Source organism: Podarcis pityusensis (genome assembly GCF_964106645.2).
Source record: "Podarcis pityusensis genome assembly, chromosome: 10".
Taxonomy (NCBI): Eukaryota; Metazoa; Chordata; class Lepidosauria; order Squamata; family Lacertidae; genus Podarcis; species Podarcis pityusensis.
Window position 1 is genome coordinate 37139598 of NC_138035.1, and position 17317 is coordinate 37156914.

A 17317-nucleotide genomic window follows, 5' to 3' on the forward strand; every position below is an offset into this window, starting at 1 on the left:
TTAGATTGTTTTCCTAGAGAACCTTGGGAAGGAAGCTGAAGCCCTGAAACTTCAGGTCAAATCTGTGAAACCTGGCAACTCTCAAGTTTGGGGTTATATTGTGAATGTACACAATACATGCTTTAACAAGCTTTACTAAATTAATCTTAATTTGTGCACTGCAGATTGGTTTTTCACCATTGTGGTATCCATGTTCCCATAGTTCCTGGAAACAAAGGGTTATATGTAATCAAGTCAAGCTCAAAGCAGACCTATTGAAATAAAAGGACTTGAGGTTCTTTTATTAATGTCTACTCCACGTGTGACTAATGCTGAATATCACTCAAAATGTATGAATTTAGGAGAGATTATATTGTGATCTTCTACAACTCAGTGCTTTATAAATGAAAATGTATAGTGTAAAAAGCTAAAGTGTCAGATTTCTCCTGCCATAGTGGACCTCATATCACAGTCTCCAATCCTGTGCATACTTACCTAGGAGTAACTCTCGTTGAAAACAGAGAATCGTTTTTCACAAATGTTATGTTAGAATGAATTCTGAAGAATTCAGCATCTAATTTCCAAGCTGGATGGTTGTGAAGCTTTTGTTTTTTGCAAACTAAATGTGGACGTGTCTTACAGTATGGAGCACTCCTAATTGAGTGATCATAGCACTAGGTGAATGAGCTAGGATGCTGATTCATGTAATATATGCTGGAGCTATTGAAAACAGTTAATATAGTTCCATTTTCTTTAATCACACTTGACTACACCATAATTCCGCTAGACACACCTTTTAATCATAAGCTACCATAACTTGAAATAAATGTGTCACCAGATTGTCACAGATCAGCAGACGGGGCAGAAGATTCAGATTGTTACAGCACTTGATCAGACTGCGACAGGCAAGCAGTTCATATTAACAAATCATGATGGTTCTACCCCAAGCAAAGTGATCCTTGCAAGACAAGATGCCACTCCAGGAAAGGTTTTCCTAACAACTCCAGATGCTGCAGGAGTCAACCAACTGTTTTTTGCATCCCCAGATATATCTGCACAACATTTTCAGGTATGGTGTCTCATACTGTTAGGACTTATCAAATTACTTTTGAGACCTAGACTTTCTACTTCATGTTCATCCTAGTCCTGCTTTATAAGCTGCAGTGCAGTATCCTGTATGTTTTGTGGATTGATAGTCCACTTATGCATAAGAAAGTAGCTTATTTGCTGTCTTGTAAAAAATAATATTGCAGGGCATGTGTGCTTTCTTACTGGAAAAGGAAGCAATATTCAGAGAAAAATGCTTTAATTTTTTTAAGGTTCACAAAATGCTGGTTTATTGCTTTGAAAGGCAGCCAGTTTTATTTATTTATCATTATTTCACTCGCTCTCCAAGCAGCTCGGATTGTCATCTGAGTGGCCAGCAATTTGGCACACTTTCTCCTTCTACTGAGTGACATGATTGGTCCTATGTCTCATTAGTGCTGTGGTTCACTTTTTCCTACTTAGTATTAGATTCATTTAATGCAAGGGAGAGAAATTGGTGCCTTTCCACGTGATCAAATCAGACCAAGTTAGTATGGCCTGCCTGTAGACCTACAAAGGCTACATGAAGTCCAATGAATTTTGGGGGTCCACAGGTTCCCCATCTCTGGTTTAATGTTTTCCAATATATTTATTGCCAAAAGTATTTCTGGATCTTGGCCGTAGTTTAGTGTAAAAGTGCTTTTTCATGTTCCTGCATTTCACAGGATCAGGCATTTAATTTATAGCTAATAATTTAATCCAAGAAGTTGGAGGAGCTGAGAAGTCATTTATTTGTTTGATTGCTTTCAGATTTTAACAGACAATTCTTCCATAGAACAGACCCTAAATAAAGTATTTGATCTCTGTGTTGTTTGTGGAGACAAGGCATCAGGTAAGTCGCTATGTAGTTCTACTTTGCAAAATAATTGGCATTTCACTCTGTAATTTAACTGTTTTTGTCATGTGTTTTAAACAAACCTTTTGTACTAGGACAGCAAGCATAGTTCTGATGTCTTACAAGTTCTTTTGAATATAATCAGCCATCATTTGTTCAACACAACTAATTAAGTCTTTCCTAGTATAGTAATTCTTGTTTTTAATACTGATTTCATTATAAATTTTAATGTAGATAGCATATGTAAACTGAGAGGTTTCAATGGTTAAGCAGTATATAAAATTCTATTAAATAAATACAAATGTAAGCAATTAAATAAAACATAAGACTAATACTTCATAATTAATGCATTATATCATGTATTCAGGACGCCATTATGGAGCAGTGACATGTGAAGGATGCAAAGGATTCTTTAAAAGAAGCATACGAAAGAATTTAGTGTATTCATGCCGTGGGACAAGAGACTGTGTGATTAACAAGCATCACAGAAACAGATGTCAGTACTGTAGACTTCAGAGGTGTATTGCATTTGGAATGAAACAAGATTGTAAGTATGAGTGTTTATAGGTTTACTGTGGGGAGGGTGATAATTATTGGAGGATTTAATTGCTGATATGTGTTCTTACCCAGTCTCCACTCATTACATTCAAATTAGTAGTTGAGAATTAATTGAATTTTTAGTGGCAAGATGCTACTGATGCTACAAAGTCTTAAATTTAGAATTGTCACTTTTTGCTCTGAAGTCCTGTACATGAGTCTTCAAGTGGCAAGAGCATATTGGCCTTTCCCTAACATTTTTGCTTACCGTTGAAGATAAAAAGCCCTTCACTATTTCTGGAAGACACTCATACTTGGGATTTGACAAGATCTTCCCCACCATCTCATAAAATGCTCATGTAAGCTCATTTTGCCCCTGTCCCCTTCCGCTCCCACCCACTTCTAGGGCCAAAAGTGTTGCGTGCGTCAGTGATCGCATGTGCTTTGGTCACATACAAAACAGTTGTTTCCTGTGTATTGTGGTTGGTCATATGCGGTGCAGTGGCTGTACAGTTGAGAAAGTCTTCTTTTGATTTACAGTACTGCAATAAGCAGACAAAATCAAAAGTAAAAATTTCTCAAAGTGGTGGTGTTCAAACTGCCTTCCATGTTCCTGAATGATCAGTAATTTTGAACAAGCAAAAGACAGTTTACTTACCACTATCATCCCTCTGTGTCACCCAACCAGAGGGATGCTTTGGTTGTATTAAAATACAGATGGGGAATCCCTTTAGTTCTACGGACCAGATCCATATCAAGCTTGGCCTCACAGCCAAATTTGACTGTTGTGTGGGACTGCCCACTCACATGAAGTCATTATTACCTCACATGATTGACATGGGGGTTGTCCACACACCTATCAAAATCCCTTGTGCAGGGTTCCAAAGTGTATGACAGCCAGCTGCTGTTCCATGCTGGCAAAAGGCATGTGCAGCCAAACTCAGCAGAATTTAACCTCCTCTCATTAGCTATTGAGTAAGGATTGAATCTTGCTGTGTTGACTCACATGAACAGCCAAAGAAAGCCTGTAAAAGAGTTATGTCAGTTGTTGGGCATGGTTTGGGGAAAATGACATTGCGGTTAAATTGGATCTCCTGGCAGGCCAGATGTCCCCCATCCTTGTGTTTTAGAGGGTGCACTCAGTTTATCTAAGAAGACAGTGAGGCCCAAAGGGCCAGGCTATACCCCATAGGGACTAAATACTTAATCTCAAACTCCTGCAAATTTAAACTGTTGATTGGCAACTGTGAATAGGATTTCCTTGAAGGTGGAAAATTTAAAAGCACCTGCTGGAGGGACTCTTAAACAAACTTCAGTATTCCTGTCAAACTTACTGCTTTCTTCAAATGATGGTGAATGTATAAATAGGCATAGCCCTTGAATGTTTTTGAGTATCTGTGGGTTAACAGACAACATTGCCAGTGTTAAAGAGACTGGAAAGTATTTAGAGATGAGCTGTGGGATTATGGATTTCTGCCTGAAGCCCTTTTCTTCTCATGCATGAATTCCTTCCAGTGAACTTAACCATAGTTGTATCAAGCCTAAAGTTATGTTTAAAGGCTAGGGGAGTTAATACACAGGAGGGAAAGAACTGAAGGGTTGGGAGGTTCTGTCTTTTGTCTTAAATCTCTGATCATGGTTAGGCGATTGCAAGAAGTGTTTTCAGTGAACAGAAAACAAATTTGTTAGGATTAGTTTATTTAAACTACAAAGTTGATAGTAGAAATTGAAAAGAAACTTGTTTTTAACAGCCAATTGTGTGTGAATTTTGGATTGTTACTGATAGCTCCACACCCTTTTGTAGCTGTTCAGTGTGAGAGGAAACCTGTTGAAGTATCACGGGAAAAGTCTTCAAATTGTGCAGCTTCTACAGAAAAGATCTATATCAGAAAAGATTTGCGGAGCCCACTTACAGCCACTCCAACTTTTGTAACAGACAGTGAAACGGCAAGGTATGCAAATATGGATCTAGATTAAATAGTTTTGTGGCAGTTTTTTTGGTCATAAGCAAACATTTTTGCCTTTTTATTTCAGATCAACAGGAATGTTGGAGTCCGGAATGTTTGTGAACATTCATCAGTCTGGTATAAAAAATGAGCCTGCAGTGTTGATGACTCAGGATAAGGTATATGATGTAATAACACATTAATGAAATAAACTTTAGTGGATTCACTTGTCTAAATATTTTGTAGTAGTAACATTTGTTTGGCATGCTTAAGGAATCAATGTTTCTTCTGTCCACCCCCACCCCCCCGTTGTGTGGTTCTTTTTTATAAAACAACAACATTGGGGTATGCACAGGAAAATGTCTGCAGGTCCTTACAGCAGGGAGCAGGGCAGAGGCAGGAAGCAACCTCTCTCTTTCCTTGTGTCTTCCTTCTTTCTTCCTTTCTTTCTTCCTACCTGCCTTTATTCATTTAAGGATAGAGCTAGCAAATCAAATTGCTTCAAACTGTGTTCTTCTGAGCCCAATACAATCTTTTGGGGTCACTGTGCCATGGATGCTTCAGTTAAACATCTTCCTAACTAACACCCTCAACTCCAGCAAATGCTACTATCCACCCTTGAAGTGTACACCCTGAAATGACATCAACCATGTTTCATCTGCTTCTGTAAGAAGCCTGCCAATCTTCCACCTCCACTCACCAGAGTTCACGATGGGGGGGTGGGGGTGGAGAGTTGCTAAAAGACAAAGTTTGGCTCAGTGAGATTGTCTATATTAGCCCCCAAAGCCAAACAAGGGGGGTCATTTTGAACTTGGGAGACAAACTTGACACTCTTCCATTGAACTTAAGATCTGGCAAGCACAGGGGTTTTTGCTGTCTTGTACTACCATGGTCATTGCCAGTTTGAATCTTCTTTCTACATCTTCTTAAAGACATACTGAAATCTTCTGTCAAATCCCTGCTTCAGCTGTCTTTCTTATCACTGGTATTCAATAACAGTCTCAGTCAGTTTTATTGCACATAGCCAAAGGCTGCCGCAATGTACACAGAATTATTTGACAATTAAAAGAAAATATACTGAATTGGTAAAAAAAGACTTAAAACATTTATATTATTAAAACATTACATACTCTAAACAAAGCTATAAAAGTACCCCAATGTACAAATAAAAACATTAAACAATAAAATTCATAAGCTAAAATCATCACATGGTCACTAATGTTAAAAACAATAATACAGTGTGCAATTTATACTCAGAGTTTGGTGACAAAGATAGAACATAGCCTGAGGTAGATAGATAGGATCAAATAAATTCATCTCCTTTACAGTTAATGGCTACCTTGGCTATATAATTTGCTCTAATTTTCCTAGCAGCAGTTGCAAAAAGTGCTACCCGCCAGGTCACATACTTATCTGTGTCTGCAAGGAGATATAACATCATATCAAGGGGGTTCTGGCCAGGGAACCCTGTCATTATAGGTACCAAAAATCTTTTTCTTGCATCATTATATAACGGACAGTGCAAGATATAATGCATAAGGTCCTCTACTTCAGAACATCCCCTAATGCAAACACGTTCATTTTTTGGTATGCCTCTATGTCTCCCATCTCTATAAGCAGAGCTTATTGTATTTAGTCGTAGCTCTGTAAAAGCTTTTCGAAGCTGTGCAAAAGTCAATTCATTAAAATAAGATAGTATTCAATAACAAGAAAGAGGGATTTAAAAGTGGAATATCCTCAGTCTAGTGTTGCAATCTTTTTGGCACAAGGCAAAACTGTTGTTGTTTCCCCAGGCATTTTAATCCGCTGGAAGTTACTGCTTTATTACTGTTCTACTACAGTCATTGATGATACGCTACCCTGAAGTTGGGGGAAGTTGTTTTAACATGTATTAACCAATATGTTGGGGGACGCGGGTGGTGCTGTGGGTAAAACCTCAGTGCCTAGGACTTGCTGATCGTATGGTCGGCGGTTCGAATCCCCGCGGCGGGGTGAGTCCCGTCGTTCGGTCCCAGCTCCTGCCCACCTAGCAGTTCGAAAGCACCCTTAAGTGCAAGTAGATAAATAGGTACCGCTTTATAGCAGGAAGGTAAACGGTGTTTCCGTGTGCTGCGCTGGTGCAGGCTCGCCAGAGCAGCTTCGTCACGCTGGCCACGTGACCCGGAAGTGTCTCCGGACAGCGCTGGCCCCCGGCCTCTTAAGCGAGATGGGTGCGCAACTCCAGAGTCGGTCACGACTGGCCCGTACGGGCAGGGGTACCTTTACCTTTACCTTTAACCAATATGTTATCTGAAAGTATTTATAAATAAGAGCTTGTCTTTTTAGTGATTACCAATTCTGCAATAGATATGCTTGCAAATGAGATCTCTTCTCTAATAATTTAGTATGGGTTCAACTGTAAGATTAATTGTTGTGTTAAAAAACATTAACTCTTCGCTTCCTCTCCCCTCCTTCTTAGGTTGAAACATGTCAAGGAGATTTAAGTACTTTAGCAAATGTGGTCACATCATTGGCAAGTCTAAGCAAGTCCAAAGACATGCCCCAAAGTAGTCCTGAGCTGTCCATGATAGAAAGCTTAAGCAATGGAGACGCATCACTGTCTGAACTTCAGCAAGATGAACATGCAAGTACCGATGTTACAAGGTAAAAGAATGGTTGCATATGAAAGTAGTAAATGGTCTGACAAAAACATAGGAACAATAGTAGGCACTTTAGCCTCCAGTAATAAGTGTGATAATAGCATAATGAACATCAGCTATTTACAGGCATGTTCAGATGCTTTAATCAGCCTAAATATATAGAGTCTAACACAAGAATCTGGTTCAGACCCACATATTGTTAGGCAGAGATATGCATTCATGTCCTCTCAGGATCCCTTCCCTCTTTTCTTGGTACACTGTGATTCTGCACTTACTGGATTAATTAACCATATGTTTCAGTTACACCTGAATTGAGAAACTGTGGTTACCAGAACAAGCCAAGACTGTAAATCACTCTTTGAAATTGGTTTAAGATTCTGACTTGTTCTGATATGGTAACCATAGTTTCCGGGTCTTACTGTACTATTTTATTGTTGTTAGCTGCCCTGAGCCCGGCTTCGGCTGGGGAGGGCGAGATATAAATAAAATTTATTATTATTATTATTATTATTATTATTATTATTATTATGGCTTGAAAGAAATAATTCCAACTTCTTAAAATACAGTATTAATTTGTAATTATACAAATCGCTTTTTATAAAGCTGGCTGTGGAGGAAGAGTGCTGGTTATATGTCACTGTTCTTATTTCTGCCAATGATGCCCCAGAAGGGACTTGTGCAATAGGAAAGAATGATTTTAATAATGTGAATTATCAGCATCTTGGTGGTGCCTGTTTACCCAGGCCCCAACACTTTGTGATATCCCCCCTTAAAAAAGCCAAAAGAAACCAAATAAAAAACCATTCATTTAGTGGCCATGCCTTGAGAACCATACAAGTGGGCAGCATTACTCTTGCTTCAGGACTGGAAATTCCTGGGAACCACAGGCATGTTAATACTCATTCCTGCTTTAATTTGGTTTAATGTGTGTTTTCTGGGCCTGAAATGGTTTTGTTTTGTTTCACTATCCTATCCAACTTGACTGATCTTACGTTTTCCATATATTATTTCTAGGGCATTTGATACTCTTGCAAAAGCACTAAATCCAGGAGAGAGCGCATCGTGTCAGAGTTCTGCAGAAAGTATGGAAGCCAGTGCACGTTTGGTTGGTGAAGAAGCCAGCATGAATATTGTTGAAATAGAAGGCCCACTTCTGAGTGACGCTCATGTAGCTTTCAGGGTACTTAATTATTATTTATAACCCCAGGCTATTTAACTTTTGTAGAGACAAATTCAAACCTGTTATGTGACCTTTTTAAAGAATTAACATTTGAGGAATATACTTTGGTGGTCAGCTGACACTTGTTTCAGATAATACGTGATTGTCAACTACTCTGGTTGTGCAGTATTGTTACATACAAGGGATAGAAGGTGACTGGGGGAAGCATCTGTGTACAGAAACTCCTGTTTACTTGGAGAAAGAGCTTTTTCGTGTGTTTAGGGTGAGGAAGGTCAGCAAGAGAGCAGAGAGTTCAAGGAAAGGTTTCTGGGGGAAGCAAATACTTAGAGGAATAGGAATGTGTCTGAAGAGAAGCTCTTGGGCATACTTGGGGTGAACGGGGTCAATGAGAGAAAAAACCCTCCTTTTTTTAACTAGATGGTTTTGTCAATTCTATCAAAGTAGATAAGCCTGCTTGTAGTTTATTTTCAAAAGGGCTGCACTGAAACTTTTGCTGCTTTTACGTTTGAAAATCATTCATTTATCTAGGGCAAATTGTAGAGCACATTAATGTATCATGAAGTTTTCCAGTCCTGCATTTTTAATATTATAATAAGCATTTTTCATTTTCTTTGAGGTTTTCTGCTATATTATTAATATCTGTATTCTTTGAGACATGGCAAGTCATTAATTGTTTTAAACTATACTTTTGTGACAGCTTACCATGCCTTCCCCTATGCCTGAGTACCTGAATGTTCATTATATTTGTGAATCGGCTTCCAGATTGCTCTTCTTATCTATGCACTGGGCACGTTCTATTCCTTCCTTCCAAGCTCTGGGGTGAGTCTTGAAAAAAATCACTTAATGTAACCAAGGTTTCAAAACTCTTGGGAATGGATGTAAACTTCATTTTGCAAAAAGTTTGCCATTTTATCTTTAAAAATATTAGATGGAGTCCAGTTGGCATTCTTACTCTCATGGAATGACTGTGGATTCACAGACACCTCTTCTACCTCAAGAGGTGGGGAGTTTTTGCTGACTCTCAGTGCCCCCTGAAAATCAGCTCCAGAGGGTTGGGAGACCTTGAGGAACAGAATGGAAGGTGGTGTGGCAACTTGCAACTTAGTCATGCTTTTATTTATAAAATTTATGTGCTTGATTCCTGTGTTGGTCAAATATTCAGTGCTCAAAGACTTCAATACAAATATCACCAGGGCCAAGAGTGGCAACCCAACTAAATAAATATTTACATGATTCAAAGCTCTGCCTATAGTAAAGGTAAAGGGACCCCTGACCATTAGGTCTAGTCATAGAATCATAGAGTTGGAAGAGACCACAAGGGCCATTGAGTCCAACCCCCTGCCAAGCAGGAAACAGTCGTGACCGACTCTGGGGTTGCGGCGCTCATCTCGCTTTAAAAGCCCTTCCTATACATTCCATTCTTTTCTGTTGTTGGGAGGAAATCTGAATGTGATCAGAGTTTTCATGTTAGGTATGGCAGGAAGTTAGGTTTCATAGTGAGAGAGGTCTTGTCTGTCTGTTGTTGGGAGCCGGTTGAAGCTAAATCCTTCGAAGACAGAGGTCCTCTGGCTGGGACGGGACGATATGGGATTGAGGAGGCACCTCCCATCTCTTGCGGGGGTGCAATTAGTGCCAGCACCGTCCGTTAAGTGTTTGGGTGTAATCTTCGATACCTCCCTCTCCATGGAGGCGCAGATTGCAGCTATAACAAAGGCGGCATTTTTTCATCTCCGCCAAGCTAAGCAGTTGGCTCCTTACCTCTCTCGCCCTGACCTAGCCACTGTGATCTACTCGACGGTCACCTCCAGACTGTATTATTGTAACTCGCTCTACGTGGGGCTGCCCTTGAGACTGACCCAGAAACTCCAGCGGGTGCAGAATGCCGCGGCGAGACGCCTTACGGGGTCTTCGCTGCGAGATCACATTCATCCGGTGCTATACCAGCTGCACTGGCTCCCGGTGGAGTACAGGATCAGGTTTAAGGTGCTGGTTTTAACCTTCAAAGCCCTATACGGCCTAGGACCCTCGTACCTACGGGACCGCCTCTCCTGGTATGCCCCACAGAGGAACTTACGGTCTTCAAATAAAAACATCTTGAAGGTCCCAGGCCACAGAGAGGTTAGGCTGGCCTCAACTAGAGCCAAGGCTTTTTCAGCTGCGGCTCCAACCTGGTGGAACGCTCTGTCACAAGAGACAAGGGCCCTGCAGGACTTGACATTTTTCTGCAGGGCCTGCAAGACAGAGCTGTTCCACCAGACCTTTGGTCAGGGCGCAGCCTGACTCCCTCCTTTGGCAATCTTTACAGAACTTTAGTTTATGGTTGCCATCAATTTTGATTTTAATGAATTTTTATAATGTTTTTATAATGTTGCACTATTTTAGTGTTATTAGCAGCCCTGAGCCCAGCTTCGGCTGGGGAGGGCGGGATATAAATAAAATTTATTTCTTCTTCTTCTTCTTCTTCTTCTTCTTCTTATTATTATTATTGATTGTGTTGAATACTTGTGACTACATGCACTATGGCCTGGTTCACACGTTACACTAAGCCAAACCATGGGTTTGCATGAATGGGCTTTTGGTGAGGAGCTTGCTGCTTTGCTGTGCTGAGCTAAGCTAAGCCAGTTTAGCTGCGTGACATGTGAACCAGGCTTGTATTGAACTGAACCAAACAGTTCCATTAATATAGTTCTACTTCTTTTTAATAGGCAGGATAACAGCATATCATTAGTGAAAGCCTGCTGGAATGAACTTTTTACACTTGGTCTTGCACAGTGTTCACAAGTAATGAACGTAGCAACTATATTAACGGCATTTGTTAATCACCTTCATAATAGTTTACAACAAGGTAAGATACATTGTTACAAGTCTCAGAATTGGTATGGATGGGAACATTGACTTGCTTTGTCATTGATTGATCACTACTGAAATAAATGCATTTTCTTATATTCATTTTGTGCCTTTCCCTTTACTTGTGGAAACAGCTCTAATCTTCAATGTGCTTTTACACACAAATCAACCCTCTCACAGAGGGTAACAGATATACATTAACAGATTCACATAACTAAGACAGTAAGAGCCCCTATTTGCAATGTTTTGTATTCACTTAGATAAACTGTCAGCAGATAGAGGAAAACTAGTGATGGAGCATATCTTCAAACTGCAGGAGTTCTGTAACAGTATGGTGAAGCTTTGCCTTGATGGTTATGAATACGCTTATTTGAAAGCAATCGTCCTCTTCAGCCCTGGTATGTAAAAACAAGAAACTAAAACCTTTGGCCTTGTTCATTCAGTCTCTTGCTATGTTTACCAGCTTGCTCTTGGAGCAGATGTGCTTAGCTATTTTACTTTGAATTGTACCATCTAAGTAGACCAGGCTGGGTTATTTGTGCTAAAACTAAGTGCTTCTGGGATTTTTTGTCTGATTTCATGTTGGGTGTGATTTTTTATGGCCATAGCTTGGCCCCTTTGGGGACATTTCATTTAGTGTCGCCAGTTAACATTTCTACATGAATCCACTGTGTGGATCATAGTTTGGGTGGTGTCATGTCACCAGTATGCAGATGATACCTACGTAGTTCTACATCTTATTAACTTAAGCACTCATGAACAACTATGTCTATTTTACATCAATTTCTGGAGTATATGGATATGGTTAAACAAACTTAAATGAATCCCAAAAAAGATAGATAGGTTTGATGCTGTTAGGTAATTAATGCTGTTAGGTAATTGTAGTGGTCTAGATGGCGTGGCAATCAGCCCATCTGTGGTCTGTGATGGTTGGGGTGGCAATCAGCCCATCTCAGCAGGTGTCCACTGCAAGCATCCACCTATACCATCTGAAAAGCTTGCAATACCCCCTTCAGCAGTAGTGCATGAGAGCATTCTCATTGAAAGAGAACTTTGTCTCTTCCTGTTTGAACAGAAGCATTTTTTTGCTTAACTTGTGATGGGTGGGTTTAATCCTGCTTATATCTAATGTTCTAGCTTTTTGGGGGGGGTGGGCACAAGAAAAACAGGTGCTATATAATATTTTATTATTGCAATAAAATTGCTTGTTTATTTACAGCTTTTATTTATTTTTACCATTTTATATACTAATACAATCATAAAGACAATTCAGGAAAAGAGAAGAAACAAAATAGACCAAGTGTCCATTTTATGATTCTAATAAAGCTGCTTTGCAGTTCGTACTTTCAGCATTCAGCAGATACTGGACAATTTAAGGAGCAAAATTTGTTTTCATGTTGGGTTGTAAAAGAATATCTGCCGTTATGTGTCCTTTGCTGCCTTTTATGTACATCTGATTTGCAGTCGATTTAACAACATACTTTATTTTAGATCACCCTGGCTTAGAAAACATTGTACAGATCGAAAAATTTCAAGAAAAAGCATATATGGAATTTCAGGATTATGTAACAAAAGTATATCCAGATGATACTTACAGGTACATATATATATATACGCATATCTGATTTTTTAAAATGTTTCCTTTCAGAGTTGTATTAATTCAGGAAACTTCTGGGAACTAGTTTTGTGTTTAAAGTGTGAGAATGTATTTTCTTTAATGGTAGGTTGTAATTTCTCTAGATAATGCTATTCCTTCATACTTTGCATATATGAAATAAATAGTAGCTGTAAGCTTTCATTTCTAGTTAAAGCTCCATTATTGTGTTTGCTTCAAAGTGGCAGGTCCTGAAGTTGCAAACTTAACAAAAAGGGTTTGTTCGTTCTTCTGGTTATACGTAGTCTGATTAAAATCAGTAGGGTTTCCTAGCCTGTTGTCTGGTTTTATAAGCCACTGGCAAATGTTTAAAGAACAGAGCACTCAGCTCATTTTGGCAGGAGGGAACAAATGATACCCTTGCATGAGTGCATGGATCAGCCCCATATGCAGATATTTCTTAACACACCATATATTTTGCTTACTAATACAGCTGAATATTGTTTTTTGAATGTAAAGTTGTGTTACCCTTTTGTCAAACATGTCTTCCAGGCTGTCTAGGCTGCTTCTCAGATTGCCTGCTCTGAGACTGATGAGTGCTGCTATAACAGAAGAACTGTTTTTCGCAGGACTAATTGGAAATGTTCAGATTGACAGCATCATACCATATATTCTAAGAATGGAGACTGCAGACTACAATTCTCAAATAATTGGTCATGCTGTATAAAAGTTAAAACCACGGATTCTATACCATGGCAATCATGGTAATTGTAAATGTACACTATCTCCAAGAGATAACAAGTTTTTCTGTGCAATTTTAACAAGAAAAATACAAGAAGGTGCAGCTTCCTCATTACCAACACATTCTGGAAACGCAGTAGACTATCTTGACTGGTGCAGGATGATTTACCTTTAGCTGGTTTTCAAGAACTTTGTATATTGCTTTAGAATCTAATGAAAATCAAGAAGAGTAGTTCATCCTATTTTTGTAGTTTAGCTATACCTGGAACATGACTATAACAAATTCTAAAAAATGTAGAAAAACAAGCCTTTGATAATGGAGAAACTTCATCAAGGCATTTCCATGTGATACTTTAGAAACAAAAAATAAACATTCTTCCCAATGCTGTATTTTCAGTATCTTGTTTCTACAAATTCATTCTTGTCCATTTGACGTAAGTCTGAAAATCCTGAACAAGGCAACTTATTTCTGATGTGACTGAGGGTTGCATCCCATGTTAGTCATACTCAGAGTAGATCCGCTGAAATGAATGGACATGACTAACTTCAGTTTATTAATTTCAGAGGGTCTATTCTGAGTAGCCTAGGTGGACTGTAAACCCTGGACTACAGAGCTTTGGATATATTTCCAGTAGCTTTGGATGGAACTTAAACATTTTTATTAGCCAACTAGCATTTATTTAAATTGAAGATTAATTACAGAAAATCTGGAAAACTGGCTTGAAAGCCTATTAGTGCCCCAAAGCAATGATTATATTTAGATTAACTTGAGTCACAAATAGTTGTTATGTTCAGAGTTATATCCGCTGCTAATATGATTTAGAAGTAAAAAAATTCTAGATACCTTAAATGTATCAGATAAGTATTGTGTGTTATTTCCTGAGTCCTGTTATTTTATTTACATATGCAAATCAGTTCATCAGTGCCAACTAGGTCTTTTTAGTAATATTTGTGCCCGTACATCTAGCTAGGAAATTTATTGACTATAAGCGTTAAGGTGCACATGAGCATATGAGCCATCTCACACAAACTTACCAGTCATATTGGAAGTGGATTTCCTTTAGCAATTCTGTCTTTTCCTGAAGGTTGAAACAAGTTTCAAGTTCTCATAATAAGACTAGAAAGAGTTCCTTAAATGTTCATAAGGAGATAAATAAACCTTGATGGAAAGTATGTGTTACTGAATAGTACTCTGTTTTTCCTACACTGTAGTGATCACAGAATCCTCATAATTGCAGATTTTGTGTTTTCATATTGTGTTTGCTACTGAGTATCTTCAGCCTTTGAAAACTTTTCCAGATGCACTTTGTGATTCATTGAAGGCTACTTCTTTTTTAATTACGGTATAGAATAATCTAGCATAAACACAAAATTTTCCTTTACTGTGTCAAGGATTGTCTGTATAACTTTTTTTTGGTAAATCTTGTTTTCATCTTTATTTCATGTGTTAAGTATTGATCATACTGAATAATTAGAGACAGCTGCCTCTTCCTGTCAAACTGTGGTATTTACCAACAAATGAAATGGGCCTTCTGCAATCTGGACAGTGTTATTTTTATCAAGGTTTTAAAAAACGATTTAATAAAAAGAGGTACCTTTTTATATACTTCAGAATGAGTCAACCAACAATAATGTAGTGAACAGTTTAATTTCTCCCCAAAAAGATAAGCATGCTTATGCACTTGGGCACATGCAGGCTTGTATCATACAATTGTAATAAATGATGTATTCCTGGGTACATCTTGTAGTTAAACAATTTATTGTTTTAAGTCTGTACAGATAAACTATAGTACACATTTTCTGAATGCTTTCAATAAATTTGTTACAGCTAGTTCTTCTCCACTGTCACTGGAAATTGTTTCTGCATTTCATTCCACTTTTGTATACATAATTTTTTGTGGTTCAGTTTTTGTGTATGCATCAGAATGCCCCAATTACTATATTGTTGCTATATAATAACTACTGTAAATGTCTTGAAACCTGAAGAAGTGTAAATTCTATTTTGGCTGTATTTTTAAAAATAAATTGTAACTTTTATCATAGAATGCTGTTATCTCTTTAATCTCCTTTTCAATTAAAAAAAAACCTACTTCATGTGAGCTTTATGCACTGTTATCTACTATCCTTATTTTTTATCATTTTGCAGCATTGTGTTGGAGTGAATTAAGTATTATTTTGGCTCAGATGCATTCACTTTGCTATTTTTAGTTAAGTTTTCCAGCCATTGTGTATCACTGATACTTTAATATCTGTGCTTTCATTAGTTTTTCTCCTGGTCCAAGTATGTAAAAAAATTCAGGAATTTGTTTTTAAAATTTGAAAAGTACTACTGCATGTTCAGTACAGCAGAATCGAGTAACTTTGTTTACTGTACCAACATACCTTGGTAATTCCAAAAAATTTACAAAAGATAAACCTTTTTTGTCAGGAGATATATCCAGCTTTGAAGAGGTTGCACATTCAGATGATTAAAGGACTACTAGATGAGGATGAGTACTGTATATTGCAGAGGTGTTGCAACTTGCCTTCTGGTGAGCAATAGTCTCTTGCCTTGTAAAGACGTGTCATGTTCAAGCCGTATGGGCTTCTCAGAAGCATCTGATGGGCCCCTGTGAGAAACAGGGTGCTCTTCCCTCCAACCATGAAAGCAGAGGATAGCCTTTAGCACCATGAATTTGTCTAATTCTCTTTTAATCCTCCCACAAGAAGTTAGACACCATCCCTACTGAGTTTCAGATGGCTTGTCAAAACTCTTATTTCAGGGGGCCTTTGCACCCTGAATGCTTCTCATATGTTTTACTTTTGTTTGTAAATTAGAGAATTTAAATTCTTGGAGTTTCAAATTCTGAAAGTTTAATTCAAGTTTAGTGGTTAAGAGCGGTAGACTCATAATCTGGGGAACCGGGTTCACGTCCCCGCTCCTCCACCTGCAGCTGCTGGGTGACCTTGGGCCAGTCACATTTCTTTGAAGTCTCTCAGCCCCACTCACCTCAGAGTGTTTGTTGTGGGGGAGGAAGGGAAAGGAGAATGTTAGCCGCTTTGAGACTCCTTCGGGTAGTGATAAAGCGGGATATCAAATCCAAACTCCTCCTCCTCCTCTTCTTCTATTTTATTGCTGTAAACCGATTTGAAACCTAAATGGTGAAAAGCGGGATATAACTTAAAAAAATAAAGCAAGCCATCCAGGTTGGTCACCATCAATGCTTCCTGTGGGGAATGCATTCTGTCCTTTACCTATATCCTTTCTTTTATCAGTCCTGACTGTTTCGGCGTTCAGCTCGGTTGAATGTTCACGAGAGGAGAAAAACTTTACATGCCTCTCATGTCACTTATAGAGCAGGACTTCCACCCTCCAGTGACACAAGAGTCCCATGGATCTGTCTTAGGCTTCCTTGCACCTCTTCAGCATGTCTGTGTAGCATCTCCCCACCATCGCTTGCAACCATCTCAACCCTTTCTCTTAGGTATCTGTTGACACTGACATCAAAATACAGCGGGGTTCCTCCCCCAAATCTTCTAAATCCGTGGTTCCCAACGTGGGGCACACACCCCACAGGGGGGCAATTTGATTTTTAAGGGGAGCAATTCGAGAATGAGTTATTAACAGTTAATGGCCTTTTAGTTGTCTTCCACGTGAATAGGAGTTCACTTTTTGAATAATAAGAATTATATGTCATGGGGCGGGGAGAGGCATCAGGATTTTAGAGATGTGTAGGTGGGGCATGGCCAAAAAAAGGTTGGGAACCAATGCTCTAAATAGTTATATTTGAACAGAAAGTCAAGGTTGGACTCATTTGTGTCAGATTAGTATCTTGGAAAGTGTGAACGCAGTCTGTATCGCTGAACTGTTTCGTTTGGTCCCCCCCCCCCCTTTTTTCCCTTTTTATTAAAGATTTCTTGGTTTGCAAAGGTGTGTGCAATGTCTCTTTTTTC

At 38.8% G+C, this 17317-nt stretch overlaps 1 protein-coding gene across 3 annotated transcripts in view; it reads left to right on the forward strand.

The window, feature by feature from the left end:
- The window catches only part of NR2C1 (nuclear receptor subfamily 2 group C member 1), a 25152-nt gene extending 9723 nt beyond the window's left edge, over positions 1-15429 (forward strand). For 2 of the 3 annotated variants that reach the window (XM_081022502.1, XM_081022503.1), the window contains exons 5-16: positions 818-1048; positions 1816-1897; positions 2268-2447; positions 4224-4389; positions 4472-4562; positions 6842-7026; positions 8037-8202; positions 8900-9021; positions 10908-11047; positions 11310-11447; positions 12541-12646; positions 13196-15429. In XM_081022502.1, the coding sequence (XP_080878628.1) occupies positions 818-1048; positions 1816-1897; positions 2268-2447; positions 4224-4389; positions 4472-4562; positions 6842-7026; positions 8037-8202; positions 8900-9021; positions 10908-11047; positions 11310-11447; positions 12541-12646; positions 13196-13370 (1782 nt within the window). In that variant the 3' untranslated portion in view covers positions 13371-15429. The remainder of the gene's footprint in view (positions 1-817; positions 1049-1815; positions 1898-2267; positions 2448-4223; positions 4390-4471; positions 4563-6841; positions 7027-8036; positions 8203-8899; positions 9022-10907; positions 11048-11309; positions 11448-12540; positions 12647-13195) is intronic. The other variant, XM_081022504.1, reaches the window with a different exon arrangement.
- The last annotated feature ends 1888 nt before the right edge of the window (positions 15430-17317 follow it).